This window comes from Salvelinus alpinus, chromosome 8 (genome assembly GCF_045679555.1).
Source record: "Salvelinus alpinus chromosome 8, SLU_Salpinus.1, whole genome shotgun sequence".
Classification (NCBI taxonomy): domain Eukaryota; kingdom Metazoa; phylum Chordata; class Actinopteri; order Salmoniformes; family Salmonidae; genus Salvelinus; species Salvelinus alpinus.
In genome coordinates this window covers 77,564,792-77,589,918 of record NC_092093.1, presented here as the reverse complement: position 1 = coordinate 77,589,918, position 25,127 = coordinate 77,564,792, and the positions used below count along the sequence as shown (strand labels likewise).

At 48.3% G+C, this 25,127-nt stretch overlaps 1 protein-coding gene across 4 annotated transcripts in view; it reads left to right on the top strand.

Annotated features, from left to right (window-relative positions):
- The window catches only part of LOC139583739 (MAGUK p55 subfamily member 7-like), a 268,462-nt gene extending 244,505 nt beyond the window's left edge, over window positions 1–23,957 (top strand). For all 4 annotated transcript variants that reach the window (XM_071415154.1, XM_071415152.1, XM_071415151.1 and 1 more), the window contains 5 exons: window positions 5,621–5,701; window positions 8,455–8,548; window positions 11,013–11,121; window positions 15,631–15,774; window positions 21,597–23,957. In XM_071415154.1, the coding sequence (XP_071271255.1) occupies window positions 5,621–5,701; window positions 8,455–8,548; window positions 11,013–11,121; window positions 15,631–15,774; window positions 21,597–21,776 (608 nt within the window). In that variant the 3' untranslated portion in view covers window positions 21,777–23,957. The remainder of the gene's footprint in view (window positions 1–5,620; window positions 5,702–8,454; window positions 8,549–11,012; window positions 11,122–15,630; window positions 15,775–21,596) is intronic.
- Window positions 23,958–25,127: the final 1,170 nt, after the last annotated feature.

Here is a 25,127-nt window from a genome sequence, read left to right as displayed (position 1 = left end):
GGGTGGTGGAGGTTGGATAGGACTCACACCGTCCACATCGCCCCTCCTCTCCCCCTCAGCTCTAACGCTATGTGATATGCTCTGCGTTTCGCCCCTCCTCTCCCCCTCAGCTCTAACGCCATGTGATGTGCTCTGTGTTTGGCCTGGAAGTTATTAAGCTCCAGATATTAAAGGCTGTTTCTCTAATGAGGGCAGTAATACAGTCTGACACTTTTACTGGCACTGCAACCTGCCTGAGGAGAGGAGGGCAAGAGCACCGACCCACCACACCGCGCCCCCTCCCAGAGGAGGGAGAGAGGGAGACTCAATATAACACAGTACACTATACCAATCAAGTATAATTCAGAAACAGTTGCAAAGAAATATGCTTTTTTATGGTGCCGTTTTGTTTTATAAGGTCAACATTGTATTGGAGATTGTTAAAAACAAACAATGCACAATAGAACAAACCGGTTTCTTTCTGCTAGTTCACAACGTCCCACCCCAATGTGTTCTTTACTCCAGGTTATATAGGCCTCACAGGCAGCGTGTGTTGTCCTCCACCGTACATCAGACGTAGAGGTAGTGAGAGGCTGCGTCCCAAATGGCACCTTATTCCCTTTCCTCCGTAGTGCACTACTTTTGACCAGTGCCCAGTAGCACTATATAGGGCAAAGTGTGACATTTAGGACACAGCCAGAGAAAGAGCGAGACCGAGAGAACGCCTGCTGGCGAGGGAACGATGTAGAAGGTGAGAATAGTTTAATGAGAGCTGTAAAAGTGTAAGGGAGCGTGAGCCGTTTGTCATCCCACGGCGAGGTGCTCGTGGCGGGGCCTGACGCCGCCGGGAAGAAGGGCCAACAACCACTGAAACGGCCGCTCTGCTTCCCGACAAACAACGTGCTTGAACTAGAAACTATTCCCTATGGTGCCTGGTGTAAAGTAGTGCGGTGTAAAGTAGTGCACTATAAAGGGAATAGGGTGCCATTTGGGACGCTCCACTAGACTTGTGGCTGGGAGCAGCCTGCTCTTCTGTCTTGATGTTACCGCTGTGCTGAGATACGCTTCAGAAAAGGCCTGTATTACTCCGCTCCAGCGCCTTTAACACCTACAACAACACGCCGGAGCACCGCTGACATGCACGGCCTTCTTTAAACAGCACAGTCACATTCCTTGTGGTCTCTCCAAACACATTTTAAAAGTGAAATCCGTTTCCTGATCTTAATAAATCAACACGGAGGAGAGGGTCAAGACCCCATTTGGACTTGTTCTCTGAAAACTCTCCTGAAAGATTGATTGCTGTCTTCACGCGGCCATGTGCTGTTTATGTGAGACGGCGACCGCAGTTCGCTAGGGCCCAGCAGCCCCGCGCTTTAAGTCCATAGCTTTTTTCCCCACATTTTTTGGGGTCTTTTTTAACATGGAGAGTGGAGGACGCTGAATGTGCTGACGAAACAGCTTTTATCACTTACAGGGACCATGTGACGGAGAGGACATGTGTGGCCGAGCGCTAAACTGCTGTAGGGCTGTCTCAAATGGCACGCGCGTGTGTGTACATGTCTTGGAGAGAGACTTTATCCTTCAGGAAGAGACACTGCTCTCTCTCACTCTCTTACTATCTCACACACACACACACACACACACACTTAAAGGCACTCTTTGTTCACACCTGTTTATCAGAGCAGCTTAAAATCTCTCTGGAAGGACGGACAGGAGGTGAAAGGTGAACACACCAGATAGGACAGACAGACAGACATGATGACTAATGTCTAACAGTACAGCATTTGTGTTCAACCTCCTCTTATAACCCAAACCTCCCTCTTTTTCCAACTCCTCCACATCACTGAGTGAACTCAATGTCCATTTGTTTTAGATGGCGGCCTGCTAGACACATTTGCCTGCTAAACTTAATTTCCAATAGGGCCCGATGCATTCGTAGCGCCTGCCCAGAACAACAAGCACGTCAGGAATTCCATCAACCCTGCCTTTTTGCCATTCTACAGGCGGATTGTAGGGAGCTGTGGGGCTTCCTGCCACTGTAACGCTTCTAGAACCAGGGGCGTGGAACCTTGTACTTCCGTAATTGATTCTTGTCCACACTACTTGAAGACATCGATACAAAGTCAGTTTGAATTAGCCTCATATATCAGCCTGGTCACTCCTGCTGATGTTATATGCTATAGGTTTCTGTCTGGAGACGGGGGGGGGGGGGAGAGCCAGGGAGGGGGGAGAGGAGGGAGCGCCAGCGTTTGTGTTTTGGAAAAGTTGCAAGGATCTGGAGCCGCAGACAAATCAATAGCGCATTACTTCTCCCTCTCTCTCCCTCTCCCCCCTCCCTCTCTCTCCCTCTCCCCCCTCCCTCTCTCTCCCTCTCCCCCCTCCCTCTCTCTCCCTCCCCCCTCCCTCTCTCTCCCTCTCCCCCCTCCCTCTCTCTCCCTCTCCCCCCTCACTCTCTCTCCCCTCTCCCTCTCTCTCCCTCTCCCCCCTCCCTCTCAATAGCGCATTACTTCTCCCTCTCTCTCCCTCTCCCCCCTCCCTCTCTCTCCCTCTCCCCCCTCCCTCTCTCTCCCTCTCCCCCATCCCTCTCTCTCACTCTCCCCCCTCCCTCTCTCTCCATCTCCCCCCTCCCTCTCTCTCCCTCTCCCCCCTCCCTCTCTCTCCCTCTCCCCCTCTCTCCCCCTCTCTCCCTCTCCCCCCTCTCTCCCTCTCACCCCTCTCTCCCTCTCACTCTCTCCCCCCTCCCTCTCTCTCCCTCTCCCCCCTCCCTCCAGTAGATGTGATGGAAAACCCAGCTGCCCACTGAGATGGATCCTTTCAGGCTGTTAAGGAAACACAACAAAGTGCTCTTTAGGCCTGTTGGTGCTGCACTCCTCCCACTCCCTCACTCCTCTCCTCCTTTTCTCCTCCTCCCACTCCTCTCCTTCTCCCAGTCCCTCACTCCTCTCCTCCTTCCACTCCCGCACTCCTCTCCTCTTCCCACTCCAGCACTCCTCTCCTCCTCGCACTCCTCTCCTCCTCCCATTTCCTCACTCCTCTCCTCCTCCCTCTCCCTCACTCAGCTCCTCCCACTCCTCTCCTCCTCACTCCTCTCCTCCTCCCACTCCCTCACTCCTCTCCTCCTCCCACTCCCTCACTCCTCTCCTCCACCACTCCCTCACTCCTCTCCTCCTCCCACTCCCTCACTCCTCCACCCATTCCCTCACGCATCTCCTCCTCTCACTCCCTCACTCATCTCCTCCTTTTCTCCTCCTCCCTCTCCCCTCCTCCTCCCACTCCCTCAGTCCTCTCCTCCTCCCACTCCCTCACTCCTCTCCTTCTCCCACTCCCTCACTCCTCTCTTCCTCCCGCACTCCTCTCCTCCTCCCACTCCTCTCCTCCTCCCAGTCCCTCACTCCTCTCCTCCTCCCACTCCCTCACTCCTCTCCTTCTCCCACTCCCACACTCCTCTCTTCCTCCCGCACTCCTCTCCTCCTCCCACTCCTCTCCTCCTCCCAGTCCCTCACTCCTCTCCTCCTCCCAGTCCCTCACTCCTCTCCTCCTCCCACTCCCTCACTCCTCTCCTCCACCCAGTCCCTCACTCATCTCCTCCTCTCACTCCCTCACTCATCTCCTCCTTTTCTTCTCCTCTCACTCCCCTCCTCCTCCCACTCCCTCACTCCTCTCCTCCTCTCACTCCCTCACTCATCTCCTCCTCTCTCCTCCTCCCTCTCCTCTCCTCCTCCCAGTCCCTCACTCCCCTCCTCCTCCCACTCCCTCACTCCTCTCCTCATCTCACTCCTCACCTCCTTCCACTCCCTGACTCCTCTCCTCCTTTTCTCCTCCTCTCACTCCTCTCCTCCTCCCACTCCCTCACTCCTCTCCTCCTCCCACTCCCTCACTCCTCTCTTCCTCCCACTCCCTCACTCCTCTCCTCCTCCCACTCCCTCACTCCTCTCCTCCTCCCACTCCCTCACTCCTCTCCTCCACCCACTCCTCTCCTCCTCTCACTCATCTCCTCCTTTTCTCACCTCCCGCTCCCCTTCTCCTCCCACTCCCTCAGTCCCTCCCACTCCCGTCCTCCTCTCACTCCCTCATTCCTCTCACTCCTCTCCTCCTCCATCTCCTCTCCTCCTCTCACTCCCCTCCTCCTCCCACTCCCTCACTCCTCTCCTCCTCCCACTCCCTCACTCCTCTCCTCCACCGCTCCCTCACTCCTCTCCTCCCACTCCTCTCCTTCTCTCACCCCTCTCTTCCTCCCACTCCCTCACTCCTCTCTTCCTCCCACTCCCTCACTCCTCTCTTCCTCCCAGTCCCTCACTCCTCTCCTCCTCCTACTCCCTCACTCCTCTCCTCCACCCACTCCTCCTCTCACTCATCTCCTCCTTTTCTCATCCTCCCTCTCCCCTCCTCCTCCCACTCCCTCACTCCTCTCTTCATCCCAGTCCCTCACTCCTCTCCTCCTCCTACTCCCTCACTCCTCTCCTCCACCCACCCACTCCTCCTCTCACTCATCTCCTCCTTTTCTCATCCTCCCTCTCCCCTCCTCCTCCCACTCCCTCAGTCCTCTCCTCCTCCCACTCCCGTCCTCCTCCCAGTCCCTCACTCCTCTCACTCCCTCATTCCTCTCACTCCTCTCCTCCTCCATCTCCTCTCCTCCTCTCACTCCCCTCCTCCTCCGACTCCCTCACTCCTCTCCTCCTCCCACTCCCCCACTCCTCTCCTCCTCCCATTCCCTCACTCCCCTCCTCCTCTCACTCCCTCATTCCTCTCACTCCTCTCCTCCTCCATCTCCTCCTCCCACTCCCTCACTCCTCTCCTCCTCCCACTCCCTCACTCCTCTCCTCCACCACTCCCTCACTCCTCTCCTCCTCCCAGTCCCTCACTCATCTCCTCCCACTCCTCTCCTCCTCCCACTCCCTCACTCCTCTCCTCCACCCACTCCTCTCCTCCTCTCACTCCCTCACTCATCTCCTCCTTTTCTCCTCCTCCCTCTCCCCTCCTCCCACTCCCGTCATCCTCCCACTCCCCTCCTCCTTCCTCTCCCTCACTCCTCTCCTCCTCTCACTCACTCCCTCAGTCCTCTCCTCCTCCTCTCACTCCTCTCCTCCTCTCAGTCCCTCTCCTCCTCTCCTCCTCCCTCTCCTCCTCCCACTCCCTCACTCCCCTCCTCCTCCCACTCCCTCACTCCTCTCCTCCTCACTCCTCCTCTCACTACACGTCAGTCATATTTACAGTAGTGAGAGCACAGAGGTCTCAGTCAGTGACTTTCACAGTCTGGCCCTCTCTGTTCCAGTCATGGATGGACTTAGCCAAGGTGTGTGTGTTTGTGTGTGTATGCACGTGTGTGTGTGTGTGTGTGCCTGGGTCTGTAAACACCATCACACATTTATCAGTGTCTCTCATTGGCGTATGGGATGGAAACAATTCCGCTCTGCTGCGTCCCATCCTGGACCAGACCTGGCCTCCACACTGCCTTGCTCCTCTGGCCCGGCCTCTATCTCGCCCACCTTTATTATGGGGAGGCGGTGATGAATGCATGACTGATGTTGCTTTAATGATGCTTTAACTCTCTCTCTCTCCGTCCTGGTTTCTCTCTCGCTCTCTCACTCTCGCTCTCGCTCTCTCTCACTCACTCTCTCGCTCTCACTCTCTCTCTGTCTAGGTCCCACAGGGGTAGGTCTGAATGAGCTGAAAAGGAAACTGCTGATCTCTGACCCCCAACACTTCAGTGTGACCGTGCCACGTAAGTCTACCTGACCCGTATGCTAGACCAGACTGGTGGTGGGGTGTGTGTTTAATGGAGACTGAACCTCTCTCCCAGACCAGGAGAGAGGTTCACTGGTACTGAGGTGCACTGAAATCAGATTGGCTGTACAATGGCACAGAAATGTAAACCTATCAGGTGCCAGGTTAGATTGTCACTAAACGGAGGCCAAATGCCCCCTGTGATTTTAACTGGTAAGAAATCATCCATCACCCTGGATAAATGATGTTTAGCTTTCTGCTGCCAGTTTTGTTGTTGCCTTCGTGGGTGTTAGTAAGGGTGAAGGTCCATAGACCCATGCAAAGACTCACACACACACAAACACGGAGCTGTCTGGGGGCGACTAGCACCAAGACGTTGCTCTCAGGTTGTGCGTCTCAAGGCCCACAAACACACACTCCTTCTCTCACACGCACGCACGCACACACACACACACACACACTCCTTCTCTCACACACACACACCCTCCTTCTCACACACACACACACACACACACACCGGACCCAGGCGAGTGGAGTGGTTCTCCTCCTGATGGTGTAATTGTCTGTTTATCGCGGGCTGCATGACAGGCCCAGAGCGATGGAGGAACTGCTTTATTTTCTACCTCCTGAAGAAATGCCATTCCACTGCCTCATGTTTTGGCACCAGCTCCACGCTCCCTTCCTCTCCCCCCTGCCCTCTCCACCTCCAACTCTCTCTCCCTTACCACTTTCTTCCTCTCCCTCTCCCTCTGTCTGTAAGAACTAAATGACAGCTTGCCATAATTCTGAACACCTTCCAGCCCCAATGCTGGTTATGACTTAGACTCACACCACTGCCAAGGTTTTTCAGTTTGTAACTTTATTTTTTATATTTTTTTGCGTTGAGGAGCAAAATTCTCTTTCTGAGCCCACAAGCCTGAACCAAGACCAACGTGTTAGGAAAAATGAATTGGTTTGATTTATGTATTTAAGCAGGACACAGCCAGAGTAATTGCATATTTACTGCAGGCTTGCTGGGAAATGTGCGAGGAGGAAGGGATAGATGGAATCGGTTGATATTAATTGCCATGTTTGTAACATGCAGCGTGGCATAGTGGATGTGTCCCATTTTGTGTCTGTCACTTGAAATGTCACTGGTATTAAAATCCCATCGCAGTCGCTCTTTTTCCCATAACGACTCCTGTTAATTGTTCACAAATGTGACCACTGGTTCTATGTCTGACCTCTTATAGACAACGTATAGTTACACCAGTATCTCTTGTTCCTTTTTATTTTGATCACTGCCAACGTTGGCCTACAGATGACACTCGCTGTTGTTTCCAATTAAAAACCCAAGAAGCGTTACCTCCTTTTGTTAATTTGAGAAACGTATTTCTGAAGAGCACCATAAGGCTTGTGTTCTGAATGACTGTATTTTTATACCCTCCATGTGTGTGTAGAATGTAAACCATCCTTCAGCCTGCCAGTCAGTAACAATAGCAGCATTGCAATAAGCCATTAGGATGGATACGGGTTAAACATTTTGATTTCACGACCAGATTCACTGACAGATATTTTCCATGATTGGGGAATGACATTTATTTCAGATTCCTTTGTTGCACGGTAAATAATTCCTATACAACTGAGCAGATGCGAAATCATATATATTGTATTAGTCTGAATCTATGTTGTGAAGGACTATTTTGTACAGTTGCGTATAATACTCATCACGGCTTCCGAGACATAAATATATGTTATGACGGTCTGGCCTCGTAGTTTTTCCAACTGTGGCTGAAGATGTAGGCCTATTTTCTTGATGAGTAATTGATTCATTGCAGAGTCCAGTCTTCCTCCTCTCTTTTGGGAAGGATGGACTTAGTTTTCAAGCTGAGCTAAAGATCCAGTAAATCACTTACTTGTTCGTCCGTGAACTCCACTGGCCACTCACATAAAAACACACAGTGTGGAAAAAGAACTCGTTAGTCCACGCCCCTACACTTTGTTCCGACGACTGAGGCCACATCCCAGAAATAGCCACATCTCAGGCACATGGCGAGTTAGAAAATAAAAACGGGGAAGAAACTGTAAACCTGGTGTGGCGGTTGCAGGAACGGTGATAAAAGTTTAATAGTTTATTTTGGAGCTGGAAGGAGTGTGCGGTCAATTTGTCTGAAGAGTGTAACGGAGTTGATCTCCGACCCCTGTATCTCTCATTTAACAAGCGGCAGTTCAATGTCCGCAGACGGCACGGCGGGACCTCTCGCCCCTTGCAAATCCACTCGACCCTGGCCACACTGCACATACACACACACACACTGTGCTGCCTCCACATGTCGCCCTTTTAATGGCAGAGGTTTATGAGGAAGCAAATGTCGAAACGGATCTTAATGAGAGTTACCCAACTCAACTACCTTACCCTCTCAGTCTCCATCTAATGGAACTGCTCCTGTGTATGTGCGTGCGTGTGTGTACACTACTGACTGTGCCAAATTGAATGTTCCTCAGTAAACGTTGACTACTGCATTTCATTAAGTGTCTGACTGTAGTAGTGCCCTAGCCACTGGAGGGTCTCCATCATGCACAGGGCCTAGCTCTGAACACCACTGCTGTGTATTTTACTGAGGAAATACTGTCATGGTAATAAGGAATGATTCCTGTCAGAACTGTGACTCAGAATGTCTGGATTAGTAGTGATGTCTGTTTGTCTGTCTCTCTCTCTCTGTCTGTCTCTCTCTCTCTGTCTCTCTCTCTTTGTCTGTCTGTCTACTACAGACACCAGCAGGCCGAAGAGAAACCAGGAGAATGAAGGAGTGGAGTATCACTTTATCTCCAAAAATATATTTGAGACGGACATTCACAACAACAAGTAAGTACACTCCTGAAACGGCGGTCATCTTTAACCAGCACTAATACCACCTCTGATACAAGACACACCACGTCAAATACATACTGTCTGCATCCATCCATTCACACAGGCACAACAACTAAAACACACAGCTCTTATATTGGAGGTCTCAGACAGTACCTCTTTCAGGAATCAACCACGTTCTGCCGTGTCCTCCCTGACCACTAGGGGCAGTGTAACTGTGAGACAGACTGGTGAATGACCTCAGCTGACGTGAGCAGGGTTCTCTGTAAATAGACCAGGGTTCTCCCCTATGACTCTCCCTGACTGAGTGTGAGGTGGTGTTGACAGGGCCAGGCCCTGGCTTGGTAACAAAACTCTTCTACAAAGGGCTCCAAGGTCACAGAGGGCCCCTCTCTGCCCTGTGTGTGTGTGTGTGTGCGCATGTCAGTGTGTGTTTCTTTGAGGTGGCCCCGACGCCGACACTCACACTCGGTAGCCGCTCTCACATTATGCGGGGCGGACAAATTGAAACAGAAATTAACATCCTTCGTGATGGATGCCTTTCCGGCTGTCTCGCTCTCTAAAAGCACACAACATGCACGCGCGCACACACACACACACAACAGGATGGCTGGGCTGTCAGAGCATGCAGAGCGAGGCTGGGACCAGGGTAGGGCTGCTTCAGCTGTGGTTGGTCATGGGGCACGGCATAGGATGTCTGTCGGGGAGTTGAGAGTTAGGGGTGAATGTTGGGACTGTGATGTGGCCTCGACGCTCTGGACAATCCACACACACACACACACAAACACAAATTACAAGGCACTGGAGAGAGGAGAAGAGTGAGATAGCCTTGTTGTTTGCGTTGTGCTGTGATGCATGCACTCATGACACTGTACAAACACACACACACACACACACACACACACACACACAGGCACTCTCTCTCTGTGCCAGTAGGGAAAAGCTCCATGAGAAATGGGCCACGGGCAGTAACTAGCAGTGTGTGTAGCTTTCCCAAGGAAAGCCCTATTCCCTGCACAAAATGGATGGCATCCATACATTCCCAATTTAGTTGAACCGGTCTTGGCATTCTACTCTACTCTTATCTACATAACAGCACTTGTGACAACAAACAGCATAGCCTTTTTCAGTGTATGGCTATGGCATGCCTTTTTAAACATGAAATGAAATGAATTTCCCATAACCAAATATAAGAGCTTGTTAGACTCCCGGCTCCTTTTCTGAAACAGAATAAAATGTCCTTACATGAGGCAATTACTATAAAATGAGTTTTACATGGATTTTAGTACTGCAAGTACAGACATTCAGCCCAGCGATCATCAGGACCAGTCTGATGGCGTGTCCAAAATGGTACCCTGCTCCCTACGTAGTGCACTGCCCTATGCCCGTGTGGACCCTGGTCAAAAGTAGTGCACTATATAGGGTCTGAGGTGGCTTTTTGGAATACACACGAAGTCTACCAACACACACACACTGTCTTATTATTTAGAAATGTAAACTTAGTAAAACACACACACACACACACACACACACACACATATACTAGACACGCTCCTGGCATTCTCCTACACTTTAAACAAACAGGTGTTACTGATTTAAAGTGTAGCATAGAAGATTATATAAAGGGTTATTGTGCCAGACTGTCTGGATTTGTGTTGTACTGAAGAATGCTATCTGAGGATTGGTCAGTGGTTGGAAGAGTAATCCCTAGTCCCTGCGGTACTGTAGGCTTTTAGAATGATCTTATTCTGAACACAATCTCAGTTAGGAGTGTGTGTGGATAGTATATCTAAATAAGAAAGGAGTGCCTAGGAATAAGATGGTAACTAGGCTAGGGGAGTAATACGTTGGTTTTATTTGACGTTAATATTAATGTTAATCCCAGCCTGTACTTCTAAATGATGTGAGTGAAACCTTTACTCACTGACCTACTATTGTGTTTTTTTACTTATCTCTCTCTCTCTCTCTCTCTCTCTCTCTCTCTCTCTCTCTCTCTCTCTCTCTCTCTCACTCACTCACTCACTCACTCACTCACTCACTCACTCACTCACTCACTCACTCACTCACTCACTCACTCACTCACTCACTCACTCACTCACTCACTCACTCACTCACTCACTCACTCACTCACTCACTCACTCACTCACTCACACACACACACACACACACACACACACACACACACACACACACACACACACACACACACACACACACACACACACACACACACACACACACACACACACACACACACACACACACACACACACACACACACACACACACACACACACACGTGAGTGAGTGAGTGAGTGAGTGAGTGAGTGAGTGCTGCAAAATGAATTGCCTCTTTAAGGACATTAAAGTTTTTTTTATATAATCTCCCTTTTTCTTTTCTTTCTTTCTCTCTCTCGCTTGCTCACCCCCCCCCCCCCCCCCCCTCTCTCTCTCTTTGTAGGTTCATAGAGCATGGTGAGTATAAAGGGAACTACTATGGCACCAGTCTGGACTCTGTGCGTTCGGTCCTGTCCAAGAACAAGGTGTGCCTACTGGACGTTCAGCCTCATGTGAGTTACACAAGTCCCTGACCCAGTCACAATCTTCCCTTTACCTCTACCCCCCATCTCTTCATTCTTTACCTCTACCCTCCATCTCTTCATTCTTTACCTCTACCCCCATCTCTTCATTCTTTACCTCTACCCTCCATCTCTTCATTCTTTACCTCTACCCCCCATCTCTTCATTCTTTACCTCTACCCTCCATCTCTTCATTCTTTACCTCTACCCTCCATCTCTTCATTCTTTACCTCTACCCTCCATCTCTTCATTCTTTACCTCTACCCTCCATCCCTTCATTCTTTACCTCTACCCCCCATCTCTTCATTCTTTACCTCTACCCCCCATCTCTTCATTCTTTACCTCTACCCTCCATATCTTCATTCTTTACCTCTACCCCCATCTCTTCATTCTTTACCTCTACCCCCCATCTCTTCATTCTTTACCTCTACCCCCCATCTCTTCATTCTTTACCTCTACCCTCCATCTCTTCATTCTTTACCTCTACCCCCCATCTCTTCATTCTTTACCTCTACCCTCCATCTCTTCATTCTTTACCTCTACCCTCCATCTCTTCATTCTTTACCTCTACCCCCATCTCTTCATTCTTTACCTCTACCCTCCATATCTTCATTCTTTACCTCTACCCCCCATCTCTTCATTCTTTACCTCTACCCTCCATCTCTTCATTCTTTACCTCTACCCTCCATCTCTTCATTCTTTACCTCTACCCTCCATCTCTTCATTCTTTACCTCTACCCCCCATCTCTTCATTCTTTACCTCTACCCTCCATCTCTTCATTCTTTACCTCTACCCCCCATCTCTTCATTCTTTACCTCTACCCCCCATATCTTCATTCTTTACCTCTACCCTCCATCTCTTCATTCTTTACCTCTACCCCCCATATCTTCATTCTTTACCTCTACCCCCATCTCTTCATTCTTTACCTCTACCCCCCATCTCTTCATTCTTTACCTCTACCCTCCATCTCTTCATTCTTTACCTCTACCCCCCATCTCTTCATTCTTTACCTCTACCCCCCATCTCTTCATTCTTTACCTCTACCCCCCATCTCTTCATTCTTTACCTCTACCCTCCATCTCTTCATTCTTTACCTCTACCCTCCATCTCTTCATTCTTTACCTCTACCCCCATCTCTTCATTCTTTACCTCTACCCCCCATCTCTTCATTCTTTACCTCTACCCCCCATCTCTTCATTCTTTACCTCTACCCTCCATCTCTTCATTCTTTACCTCTACCCTCCATCTCTTCATTCTTTACCTCTACCCTCCATCCCTTCATTCTTTACCTCTACCCCCCATCTCTTCATTCTTTACCTCTACCCCCCATCTCTTCATTCTTTACCTCTACCCTCCATATCTTCATTCTTTACCTCTACCCCCATCTCTTCATTCTTTACCTCTACCCCCCATCTCTTCATTCTTTACCTCTACCCCCCATCTCTTCATTCTTTACCTCTACCCTCCATCTCTTCATTCTTTACCTCTACCCTCCATCTCTTCATTCTTTACCTCTACCCCCCATCTCTTCATTCTTTACCTCTACCCCCCATATCTTCATTCTTTACCTCTACCCTCCATCTCTTCATTCTTTACCTCTACCCCCCATATCTTCATTCTTTACCTCTACCCCCATCTCTTCATTCTTTACCTCTACCCCCCATCTCTTCATTCTTTACCTCTACCCTCCATCTCTTCATTCTTTACCTCTACCCCCCATCTCTTCATTCTTTACCTCTACCCCCCATCTCTTCATTCTTTACCTCTACCCCCCATCTCTTCATTCTTTACCTCTACCCTCCATCTCTTCATTCTTTACCTCTACCCCCCATATCTTCATTCTTTACCTCTACCCTCCATCTCTTCATTCTTTACCTCTACCCCCCATATCTTCATTCTTTACCTCTACCCCCATCTCTTCATTCTTTACCTCTACCCCCCATCTCTTCATTCTTTACCTCTACCCTCCATCTCTTCATTCTTTACCTCTACCCCCCATCTCTTCATTCTTTACCTCTACCCCCCATCTCTTCATTCTTTACCTCTACCCCCCATCTCTTCATTCTTTACCTCTACCCTCCATCTCTTCATTCTTTACCTCTACCCTCCATCTCTTCATTCTTTACCTCTACCCCCATCTCTTCATTCTTTACCTCTACCCCCCATCTCTTCATTCTTTACCTCTACCCCCCATCTCTTCATTCTTTACCTCTACCCCCCATCTCTTCATTCTTTACCTCTACCCCCATCTCTTCATTCTTTACCTCTACCCTCCATCTCTTCATTCTTTTCCTCTACCCTTCATTCTACCACTCCTGTTCCCTCCCAATGTCCTTCCATCTCCCTTCATCCCTCCATCCAAAAATATAAAAAACAACAGTATGTTAGGGCCGTGGACCAGAAAACCGGTCTGTATCTGGTGTGACCACCATTTGCCTCATGCAGTGCGACACATCTCCTTCGCAGAGTTGATCAGGATGTTGATTGTGGCCTGTGGAATGTTGTCCCACTCCTCTTCAATGGTTGTGCAAAGTTGCTGGATATTGGCAGGAACTGGAACATGCTATCAAACACGTTGATCCAAAGCATCCCAAACATGCTCAATGGGTGACATGCCTGGTGAGTATGCAGGCCAGAACAGGGACATTTTCGTCATCAAGGAATTGTGCACAGATCCTTGCGACATGGGGCCGTGCATTATCATGTTGAAACATGAGGTGATGGCGGTGGATGAATGGTACAACAATGGGTCTCAGGATCTCGTCACGGCATCTCTGTGCATTCAAATTTCCATAGATAAAATGCAAATGTTTGTAGCTTATGCCTACCCATACCATAACCCCACCACCACCATGGGGCACTCTGTTCATAATGTTGACATCAGCAAACCGCTCGCCAACACAACGCCATGCACGTGGTCTGCGGTTGTGAGGCTGGTTGGATGTACTGCCACATTCTCTAAAGTGACGTTGGAAGCAGCTTATGGTAGAGAAATGAACATTAAATTCTCTGGCAACAGCTCTGGTGGACATTCCTGCAGTCAGCATGCCAATTGCACAAGCCATCAAAATGTGAGACATCTGTGGCATTGTGTTGTGTGACAAAACTGCACATTTTAGAGTAGCCTTTAATTGTCCCCAGCACAAGGTGCACCTGTGTAATGATCATGCTGTTTAATCAGCTTCTTGATATGCCACACCTGTCAGGTGGATGGATAATCTTGGCAAAGGAGAAATGCTCACTAACAGGGATGTAAACAGATTTGTGCAGAGAATTTTTGAGAAATTAAGCATTTTGTGTGTCTGGAAAATGTCTGGGATCTTTTATTTCAGCTCATGAAATTTGGGGCCAACACTTTATATGTTGCGTTTATATTTCCACCTCTCTCTCTGCCTATCTCCTGGAGGAATCTCATCCTTCAGAAGACATCAGAGGCAGCGGCGGCTTTCTGCAGGCCATGGCTGCTTACAGGGTTACCAACCAAACCTGGCTGGTATTTTTAGCAGCAATTACTGCTAATGTTCTTTATTTGAAGATTTCCTCTTTGGCTTATGTGTCTGGGTGGTGGTGATGATCTGCCTTTCATAAGTGGCCTGTATGTTACTGAAAGCCCACAAACCCCACAGTTACAATCCTGTTACCCCAGGCCAGGCCTAGCACCCACCCTGCCTCAACCCTGCCTCGCACACACACACACTCTCTTGCCTAGGCCCCATAGGCATCCTCTGTTTGTTTTCTCTGAGTAAATAATCATATAAAGGCCGAAATACACTATTATATAGATTACTGGCATGTTTTCGAACCATCTCTCCCTGATCAAGTAGCAAGCAGTTAGCTGAGCCCCTCGTTAGCCCATGCTGTGTGTGTACCTGTGTTTATATGTGCGTGCTCGCACGTGTCTGAGCCTTTGTGCTCCCTTGTAGCTCTCTACCCCGCTCAGTAGTCAGTCACATGAGTTTCATGTCAGCCCGGTGGTGTTGCAGAGCGAGGGATGTTGACTGCTCCCGTGCTGACCGTCCGAGCGCCGGATGAAAGCTTTCCTCCTCTCGTCCCTCTCTGTGATGGAAATGTATGGTAGTCTCGCGCCACTTCCCTCCTGTCTTCTGCTCCTGTCTTCGCCTGGGTCCCAAGTGGCACCCGATTCCCTATCTAGTGCACCTAATCGGGAATAGGGTGTCGTGTCGGACGCGGCCTTCGTATCGGCCCAGGGTTTTGAACCCGCTCAGCAGAACACAGCGAGAGGCCGTGGTATCGGGCCCAGAGGGAGGTGGACCGGCGCCGGTTAACACTGCTCGGCTGCGGTTCAGTACACACACACACACACACACACACACACTGTGTGCTACGTGTCAACGCGACCCAGCTGTGTAATGTGTCATCGCCTCTGCACTGTGACAGATGGAGATCTGGGTCTAATTCCACTCTGCGATATCTCCAGATTGTCTGGTTCATCTATCTCCTCTGCTAACTGTGTTTTCTCTCTCCTCTGTGTGTCGCAGACGATAAAGCACCTGAGGACGGCAGAGTTTAAACCTTATGTGGTGTTCGTGAAGCCGCCGCCCGTCGAGCGCCTGCGGGAGAGCAGACGGAACGCTAAGGTCATCTCAGGCAAGGACGACAAGGGATCTGCCAAATCATTCTCCGTAAGTCACGTCAGCAAAAACAAATGTTTTCGTGTTGTCAAGAGATGAAACGTTTCAACGTTTCACCTTGTCAAAAATCTGTGACAGAAAAGCCTTGCGCTTAAAAGTTTGCGTCTTTTTGAAGTAAAAACACGTTTTTAGAATGTCACACAACGTCAGAAAGTTGAAATGACTATTGCTATTTGCGTTAAGCACACTTCTCTCAGAGAGGTCCTCTTCATGCAGGGTAAATGTGACGTGGTGGGAAGGATCAAACTTGATCCAGGGGTGTAAAAGTTAACACATTTTGAAGAACAGTACTCTGGTAAAACAGGCCGTTTTAGAACGTCAAACAACTTCTTTTTTTTTTTAAAGATAATAAATCCACAAATTGGATAATGATTGGCTAATTGCGTTGGAAGCACACTTCCCACTCAGACGTCTCCAGTGAAAAGTGATGTGGTCTTTGTGTGTGTCACTGTGTGCTGGCGTGTAATGACACGTTATAAGGTAGGATCAAAGGTGATCGACCAAGCTGTTGCGTACCAGTAGGTTATCAGAAACCCACCTAACACAAACTTTATCTGGGGCTTTGGGGGAGCTAGTTGTGGTGGTGAGGTCATATTTACTACCTACAGCTTTCTGTTGCAGGCTAGGGTGTATGGGTGTATGGGTGCTTGCTTGTGTGTGCGAGCATATGTGTGTGTGTGGTTGTGTGTTACACACCTTTCCGCCGCAGCAAGTCGCAGCTCACAGCCGGGCCCCACGTGAAACCAATTAGCCGTGGCGCGTTGCCGTGGTGGTGGCATAGACGTGTGGCAGCTGATGACTTTCCCAGCCCGCCGGGTCATCAGGTCCGGCGCTCGCGTGTCTCTCTCCGCTGGGCCACGCTACGGGCCAGAACCCAGGTCACAGCCACATGCCGGGCCGGGATGGAGTGATATGATGACGCGAGAGAGGGTGGGGGTGAGAAAAAGAGTGAGGGGGGAGAGAGAGTGGCTGTCATGTTGGAGGCGTGGAGGCTTTCCACGCGCCAGCGCTGAAGGTCGTGTCAACCGAGCTGGGGGAGGGGAGGGGAGGGGAGGGGAGGGGAGGAGGAGGTGTAGACCGGCAGGTGCAGATCAGATCGGCGGGCGGCTCAGTGGGATGTCTGCCTCGGCCTTCGCGGCCCCGCAGGGCTCTGGGCCGCTCTCTGCCTTTCGTCTGTTCTCTCTCCCTCTCTCTCCATCTCTCCCTCTGTGTGTCTGCTCTTTTCAGCTCAGACCATCAGGGCCTGCCCTAAATGGCTCCCTATTCCCTATATAGTGCCCTATGGGCCCTGGTCAAAAGTAGTGCACTATTCAGAGAATAGGGAGCAATTTAGAGCACGGCCTCAGCCCCACTTTGAGGTGTTACTCCACACATACCTCTGTGTTTTCACCATGACCTAACCTAACACACAGCCCAACACGGCTCTGGAAAAGGACAGGGTTAGACACAGCCGCTCTTAACTCAGAACATCCTTCGTTGAGCCGTCACTAAGTTATATAGTACCGTCACTGTTTTAAGCACAATATGTCAGAGGGACAGAATATATTCTTAAAATCATCCTTAAAGCATTAAATGATGACAAATTCAACGGTGACCTCACTGATATACTGACATAATGTATTAAAGTCAGAAGCATCACTTTTTCCTCCAGTCGTGAACTGACTACATCTCTGAGATCGCGGATTTCTTCTCGTGAAGCTCTTGGGCTAGAGGATATAGGTAAACAGCTCCATCATGCATGATGACGACCATCCTGAGGTGTGAGAGGTCAAACAGAGAGAGGTCAGAGGTCATGCTATCGACCTTTGTTTGACCTTTGGGTGAAAGTAACCCTCTGATCTCAGTATAACTCATGTGAACAGTAAGCTGTAGTTGCCAAAAACAGGGCAGACTTTGACATTGATTGCCCTGGCCTATAATACCGTTATTAGATCCAGTGTTCAGAGCTCAGGTAACACATCCAGCCCCAGCGTTTCATTTTGTTACCTGGTTGAAATATTTCCTGTTACCAAAGCCCTTTCTGTAACCTTCTCTAGAGATTGACAGACAGCGTTTTAAACCATCAGGTCCCAGCTATTAAAGAAAGAAAGACTTTGTTTGGTGGACATGTCACTGCTGGATTATATTCTCCGCCTGCTATATTTCTTTCAGTCGAGACGAATGTTAGAGGCAGCAGGTCTGGTCATTGTCCCATCCAGACTACTGGAGAACAGACGTTTCATTGTTTTAACAGAGCCGTCTATGCTTTATTTTACCTGAATGCATTCATATCTGTTTTCAAATGGGGCTGACGTGAAATATGAGTCCAAAATCAGTTATGATACTGTAATATGTCCATATTCATATTCCTAGTAAGAGCAGTATTATAAGTAAAGGGATCATGTGATAGGGCTACTTACTGATATCTTACCTTTCCCTCTAGCCAAGCAATGACATTCTGTCTTCTTTGAGAGAGAGTAAATCAGGGACCTCTTGCCGAACCAGATCTGTTCTGATATTTTATATCATTTTAATACAGAGGGCAGGTGCATTTTATGTGTATGAATAAAAGCAGATTTTCCGTTGAGGGCCTGACCTACAAGGGGATGGCCAAGAGACATCAGGACTGAGAGGAGACCTTATCCTGGCTCAGTACCATAGATCTCTCTCTCTGTTTCTCTGTTTCTCTCTCTTGGTCTCTGTTTCTCTTCCTCAATTTCAGTTTAAGGTCTCTGTTTCTCTCGGTCTCTGTATCTCTCGGTCTCTGTATCTCTCTCTCTCGGTCTCTGTATCTCTCTCTCTCGGTCTCTGTATCTCTCTCTCTCGGTCTCTGTATCTCTCTCGGTCTCTGTATCTTTCTCTCTCTCTCGGTCTCTGTATCTTTCTCTCTCTCTCGGTCTCTGTATCTCTCTCTCTCGGTCTCTGTATCTCTCTCTCTCTCTCTCTCGGTCTCTGTATCTTTCTCTCTCTCTCGGTCTCTGTATCTTTCTCTCTCTCTCTCAGTCTCTGTATCTCTCTCTCTCTCGGTCTCTGTATCTTTCTCTCTCTCTCGGTCTCTGTATCTCTCGGTCTCTGTTTCTCGCTCTCTCTCTCATTCTCTGTTTCTCGCTCTCTCTCTCGGTCTCTGTTTCTCTTCCTCAATTTCAATTCAATTTAAGGTCTCTATCTTTCTCTCGGTCTCTGTATCTCTCTCTCTTTCTCTCTCGGTCTCTGTCAGGTCTTTCTGTCTCCTCTCATTCTTGTTCTCTTTATCTCTCTCTCCCCATAATGGCCTGCTATGGTCATCGAGAGGGAGACTTGCCATGTCATGGACACTGACCGACTGGTCGACATGGAAACGGCATACACAGCGTCTCTAGGGCTTCTTCTGTCAGATGTCCACCCCACCGTCCTGTTGCCAGTTCCTGGTCTAATGTCCAAAGGGTTGGAGAGCTGCTGGCAGCAATAGCTGGTTGTGCGTCCCAAATGGCACCCTATTCCCTGCATAGTGCACTACTTTTGACCAGAGCCCTATGGGAATCGGGTGCCATTTAGAAGCACCCTGGGTCACTGTGTCCACATCCAACCTCCATCCTTTCCAAGGGCTGACCACAGAGGAAGGCTACCAAGGGTCAACAGCCTTGGATCACCGGAGGGAATATATGGTGTACGGACGGACTGAGCCACTTCAACTTCCTCTCAGCCCTGACCAACAAACCTCCTGCTCCCTCCTCAACCTCTTCCCTTCCTCCCAGACGGAGGAGGATAAAGCCATCTCTCAAAAGACAATAGACCGTGATATAATGTGGGTGGATTTTTTACTGCCTTGTACAGTAGACAGTGAATACAGGGGGAGAGAAAGCTGTATGAGGGCTGTGTCGGAGGCAGAGTGGTATGTTTGCAGAGACTGGCTTGAAAACTAGTTATTGTCGTGTCATGGCGACCGTTTAATTTTAGCTGCATGACTAATCAACTATGAGGCGGAAAACCACGAGCAACAGGCTGAAGTAACTCCTGGCTCGGAGCTGTTAGGCTGACAAAAAGGAGACATTCTAAAATTGTAGATTGTAATGAGTTTGTGTGTGCATTAGTGTGTGTGTGTGTGTGTGTGTGTGTGTGTGTGTGTGTGTGCATTTGCATCAGTATGTGTGTCTGTATTCCTGCCTATGAATGTGTCTGTATATATGTATTTATATTTGTGTGTTTGGCAGAGTCAGTGACCGTATCTCAGTGGAGATCTGAAGCTCAGTATTCCTCTAGTAAAAGGAGCTAGCTAAATGTAGCTAGCCGCTCTAACCCTGCCATGTTCCCTGGGTCTGAGGCTGGAAGGGACCAGGCCGTATAAACATATCACCGTGCGGTATAATACCATGCCATCAGAGAGGGGAAACTGTGAGGTGGTAGCTAGCCTGGTCCCAGATCTATGTGTGCTATCTTGCCAACTCCATTCATTACAGTGACCATAGTAGTTGCAAAACAGCACAAGCAGATCTGGGACTAAGCTAGCGATGAGGCCAGGAGTTGTATAGCTACTAGGTTCATGTGCCCAAGACATTTCCATTTCTGAAGCCATCCCATTTTGAATGCCTTGTCTACAAGCTGTCTTTGGCCTGTCTCCATAAAACCAAAGTGGCATGTATCAATTATGGATCTTCTACTTGCTTGGTCTGTCTCTTCGTCAGTTATAGATATGTTTAGTATTTTTCAGTTTTTAGGAATATTTTATTTCTCTTCTGAATCAGATAGACTATGTGTAGCCAAATGAGGAAATAATGACAATTCCTTGAGGTTTTGGACTCTGTGTGTGTGTTAAGGTTTTGTAAAGTGTTTTAGGCTACATGTGGGTGTGTGTGTGTCCTTCAGTTACACAGGGCTGTTTGCGTCAGTCTGTTTATGTGTGTTAATGGCTGTTATCTTTGTTTATGTGTATGTCTCCGTCGTCCCTGAGATTCTCACTTACTCATGCCCTTTACTCTTCATAGGCCATCGACAAAAGCTTGTACCGAAGATAAGCAGTAAATAGATAAAATATACAGTTTATTAGGTACACACATCTAGTACCAGGTCGAACCCCACTTTGCCTCCAGAACAGCCTGAATTATTTGGGGCATGGACATGTTGCTCTATTAGTATCAAGGGACCTAACGTGTGCCAGGAAAACAATCACCAGACCATTATACCACCGCCACCAGCCTGTACCGTTGACACCAGGCAGGATGGATCCATGGATTCATTCTGCTTACGCCAAATCCTGACTCAGCCATCAGCATGACGCAACAGGAAGCGGTATTCGTCGGACCAGGCAATGTTTTTCCACTCCTCAATTGTCCAGTGTTGGTGATCGCGTGCCCACTGGAGCCACTTCTTCTTGTTTGTAAGTGATTTAGCCGTGACAAGGACCGATGAGTTGTATGTTCCGAGATGCCGTTCTGCGCCATTATTTGCCTGTTTGTGGCCTGCCTGTTAGTTGGTATGATTGTTGCCATTCTCCTTCGACCTCTCTCATCAACAAGCTGTTTTCACCCACAGGACTGACGCTGACTGGATGTTTTGTGTTTGTCTCACCGTTCTCAGTAAACCCTAGTCACTGTCGTGCGTGAAAAGCCCAGGAGACCAGCCGTATCTTAGATACTGTAACCGGCGTGCCTGGCACCAACGATCATACCACACTCAGTCGCTTACTGTAGGTCACTCGTTTTGACCATTCTAACGTTCAATCAAAGAGTAACTGAATGCCTCGATGCCTGTGTGCCTGCATTATATAGCAAACCACGGCTTTGTGACTCACTGTCTGTACGGGTGTGTACCTAATAAACTGACTGTATATTTTATTCCATTCTATTCTTGTTCAACAGGAGGAGGACTTCCTGGAGATGGTGAGCACCGCCCAGCAGATGGAAAGCCAGCACGGCCACCTGTTTGAGAAGATCATTGTCAACGACGACCTGACGGCGGCATTCAGCGAGCTGAAGGTGGCTCTGAAGAAGGTGGAGACTGACACGCACTGGGTCCCCATCAGCTGGACTCACTCCTGAGAACCACAGAGAAAGAGTGAAATACTGTTTGGAGAAAGAAGGATATAAAAAAGGGGAGGACTTTTTAATGACGTTGGTTCTATGTCCACTGCGTAGGTGGTGGGTGCTGTTGGGTTTAGGATGGATCGTAACACAGCTGGACAGCAGAGTGGGCTGACTTTAAGTGCGTCCCAAATGGCGCCCTATTCCCTATATAGTGCACTGCTTTGTGAAAGTACTTTCCAAAAGTAGTGCACTATGTAGGGGTTAGAGTGCCATTTGGGACGAAGCCTGTGTCTCTGTCTGGGTCTTCCTCTGGGCCCTGTCTAGCTCAGTCAACATTCAACGCGCTGGACATCTGAGGGTGGGGCTGGTCTGATCTGGTTCTAGACCGCTGCACTGTCTTCTAATCAGATCGGTGTGACTGCCTATCAGTGCTGTGCCAGAACGTACTGTAACTTCGGACTCCTTCCTTAGTGTGTTTTTAACATTAGTTTATAGAAAACTAAGGGATTTGTATTGTTCTGTGGATGGTGGGTGGGTTGTATATTAATGCAGAATGGGGGAACAGATGAAAATATTTTTTTGCCTTCAAGTCTTAAACTCAGCTTGGGTCCAAAACGGCACCCTATTCCCTATGTAGTGCACTACTTTTGACCAGGGCCCGTAGGGGATAGGGTGCCATTTCAGACACAGCCTCAAACTCAGATAAACGTTTCCCCTGTGATTTCTAACGCTTCCATAGACTGCTACACCAAGGTATCAAAGCAAAAACGTCGGCAGGTACAGTACACTCAAAAAAGGGCAGCAAGAGGTGTAATTTTATTTAAGATAAATTAATATATTTGAATATTTTTCTGCAGTTTTACATACCTTTTTTATATACAACATATCTATAGCATCATCTGTAAGGAAGCACCATGACACTGTAAGCTACAACCTGAGGTGATTTCTGATGTTACTTTGACGTTGAATTTTTTTTTTCAAGGTTTCAGTCAGTGTTATGTCATTGCACCTCAAATTCCCAAGGCCCTACTTACACCGGGTGTATTTTAAATGGCAAGCTATTCTGTGTACTGTGCACTACTTTTGACCAGAGACCAATGGACCCTGGTTAAATGAAGTGCGCTACATAGGAAATAGGGTGCCATTTGGGACACAGCCTAGGTGTTTTATCATTTTATTTTAGGAGCTATTTAAATGTAAAACCCTGCCCTACTCATGATTGTGCCCAGGCAGCATAACAGTTTGCTATTTCAACTAGCAGACATTGGCTCGTCGGTTGTAAGTCAAATGTTCTCAATCTAGTATAATTAGGGTGGAGTTAGCGTTATTTTACCCTCATAAAACAGGCCTAAAACAAGGAACCTAATAGAGGGGTCCATGGCGCTAGTAGATTTACAACAGACAGAAACACAAAGTAGCTGCTTTTAACTTATGTAGAGAAAGGTTAGAGTTGCTAGTTATTTGCAGGACTCCTCCACCCCTCTCTTTCTAACCCTCCATCTGTCAATCCCTCTACCATGTTTTTCCTATACAGTATGCTGGCTGTATCCCAGGGTTATGTGGCTAGACTAGAGCATGTCTTGGATTGTTTGATGAGAGAATATTTGTTTATACCATATCTAGGGTTGCGAAATTGCTGGGTGCAGTGACCTCAGTGCCCTTATGTTCTCTCTCTGTCTCTCTCTGTGATTTCACACTCTCACATCACCAATCATGTGGCGTTAGTTAGCTCTGTGTTGAGCTAAGGTCATCATGAGTCATGACGATGCACCAGAGCTATCTCGCTGTCTGTCTGGTGTCTCTTCTCTTTTACAGCAGGTTTCCCTCTATCCCTCTCTTCCTTTATCCCAGTTTTTTTGTTCATTTCAAATGTTCTTTGTATTGCAGATACACCTGTTCTGTATTTTTCTGATTATCAAGAGATGGTGTATCTATTTAAACAAATATATTTGTTTGAGGTTAAGCCACTACAATACCATGTTTATCTACACTACAGGTTTAACTCTCTAGTTTCCCCATTCTTTTATTTCATGTTTATATGATGTTAGGTTCATATTTACCCTCCAGCCAGCCATATCATAGTTCTGTCTGCAGATATTGTCCTTCTAACTGTACATTCAATTACTGTGAGGCAAGTTGTGTGATTTCACTTTTTTCTTTTTATTTGTACATTTTATATAAAAATGTTCAACCAAATGTGTATTTTTCTAAGATGCTAATAACAAGTATGGAAAACTAGAGTTTGTAATATGTCAAGTGAAGAATGATTGTAGCCATGAGTTCATTTTCCTCTCATAGGATCACGACAGTGACATGGGACGCGTGGGGTTGTCACAATCTTGTATGTTTAGAATTTGTTTCTGAGCCATTTAGCGCAACTTTCGCTCGCTCCGATGAAGAAGAAAAACACCTACACGGAGTGCACACTTGTGTAAATAGAACTGAGGGTGTGTCCCAAATGGCGCCCTATTCCCTTTATAGTGCACTACTTTTGACCATAGTGGTGCACTATGTCGGGAATAAGGTGCCATTTGGGATGGATCCTCACATTCACATCTTTCGTCTCCCTTACGGAAAATCGCATGATTCCACATGTGGTGACATTTCACATAAAGTTTCACATGTTGATTTTCACATATGAAACCAACAGCTAGAGGCTGTCCGCCTACTAATCTCACTACAACCCCCCTCCATGTCGCTGATCACTACTGTGTTTCCTTTTCTCTCTCCATCTCTCATCCAACCCTATCCACTCAGCCTTTCTCACGACTCTCTCCATCTCTCATCCAACCCTATCCACTCAGCCTTTCTCACGACTCTCTCCATCTCTCATCCAACCCTATCCACTCAGCCCTTCTCACTACTCTCTCCATCTCTCATCCAACCCTATCCACTCAGCCCTTCTCACTACTCTCTCCATCTCTCATCCAACCCTATCCACTCAGCCCTTCTCACTACTCTCTCCATCTCTCATCCAACCCTATCCACTCAGCCCTTCTCACGACTCTCTCCATCTCTCATCCAATCCTATCCACTCAGCCCTCTCTCCCTCCACGACTCTCTCCATCTCTCATCCAACCCTATCCACTCAGCCCTTCTCACTACTCTCTCCATCTCTCATCCAACCCTATCCACTCAGCCCTTCTCACTACTCTCTCCATCTCTCATCCAACCCTATCCACTCAGCCCTTCTCACTACTCTCTCCATCTCTCATCCAACCCTATCCACTCAGCCCTTCTCACTACTCTCTCCATCTCTCATCCAATCCTATCCACTCAGCCCTTCTCACGACTCTCTCCATCTCTCATCCAACCCTATCCACTCAGCCCTTCTCACTACTCTCTCCATCTCTCATCCAACCCTAT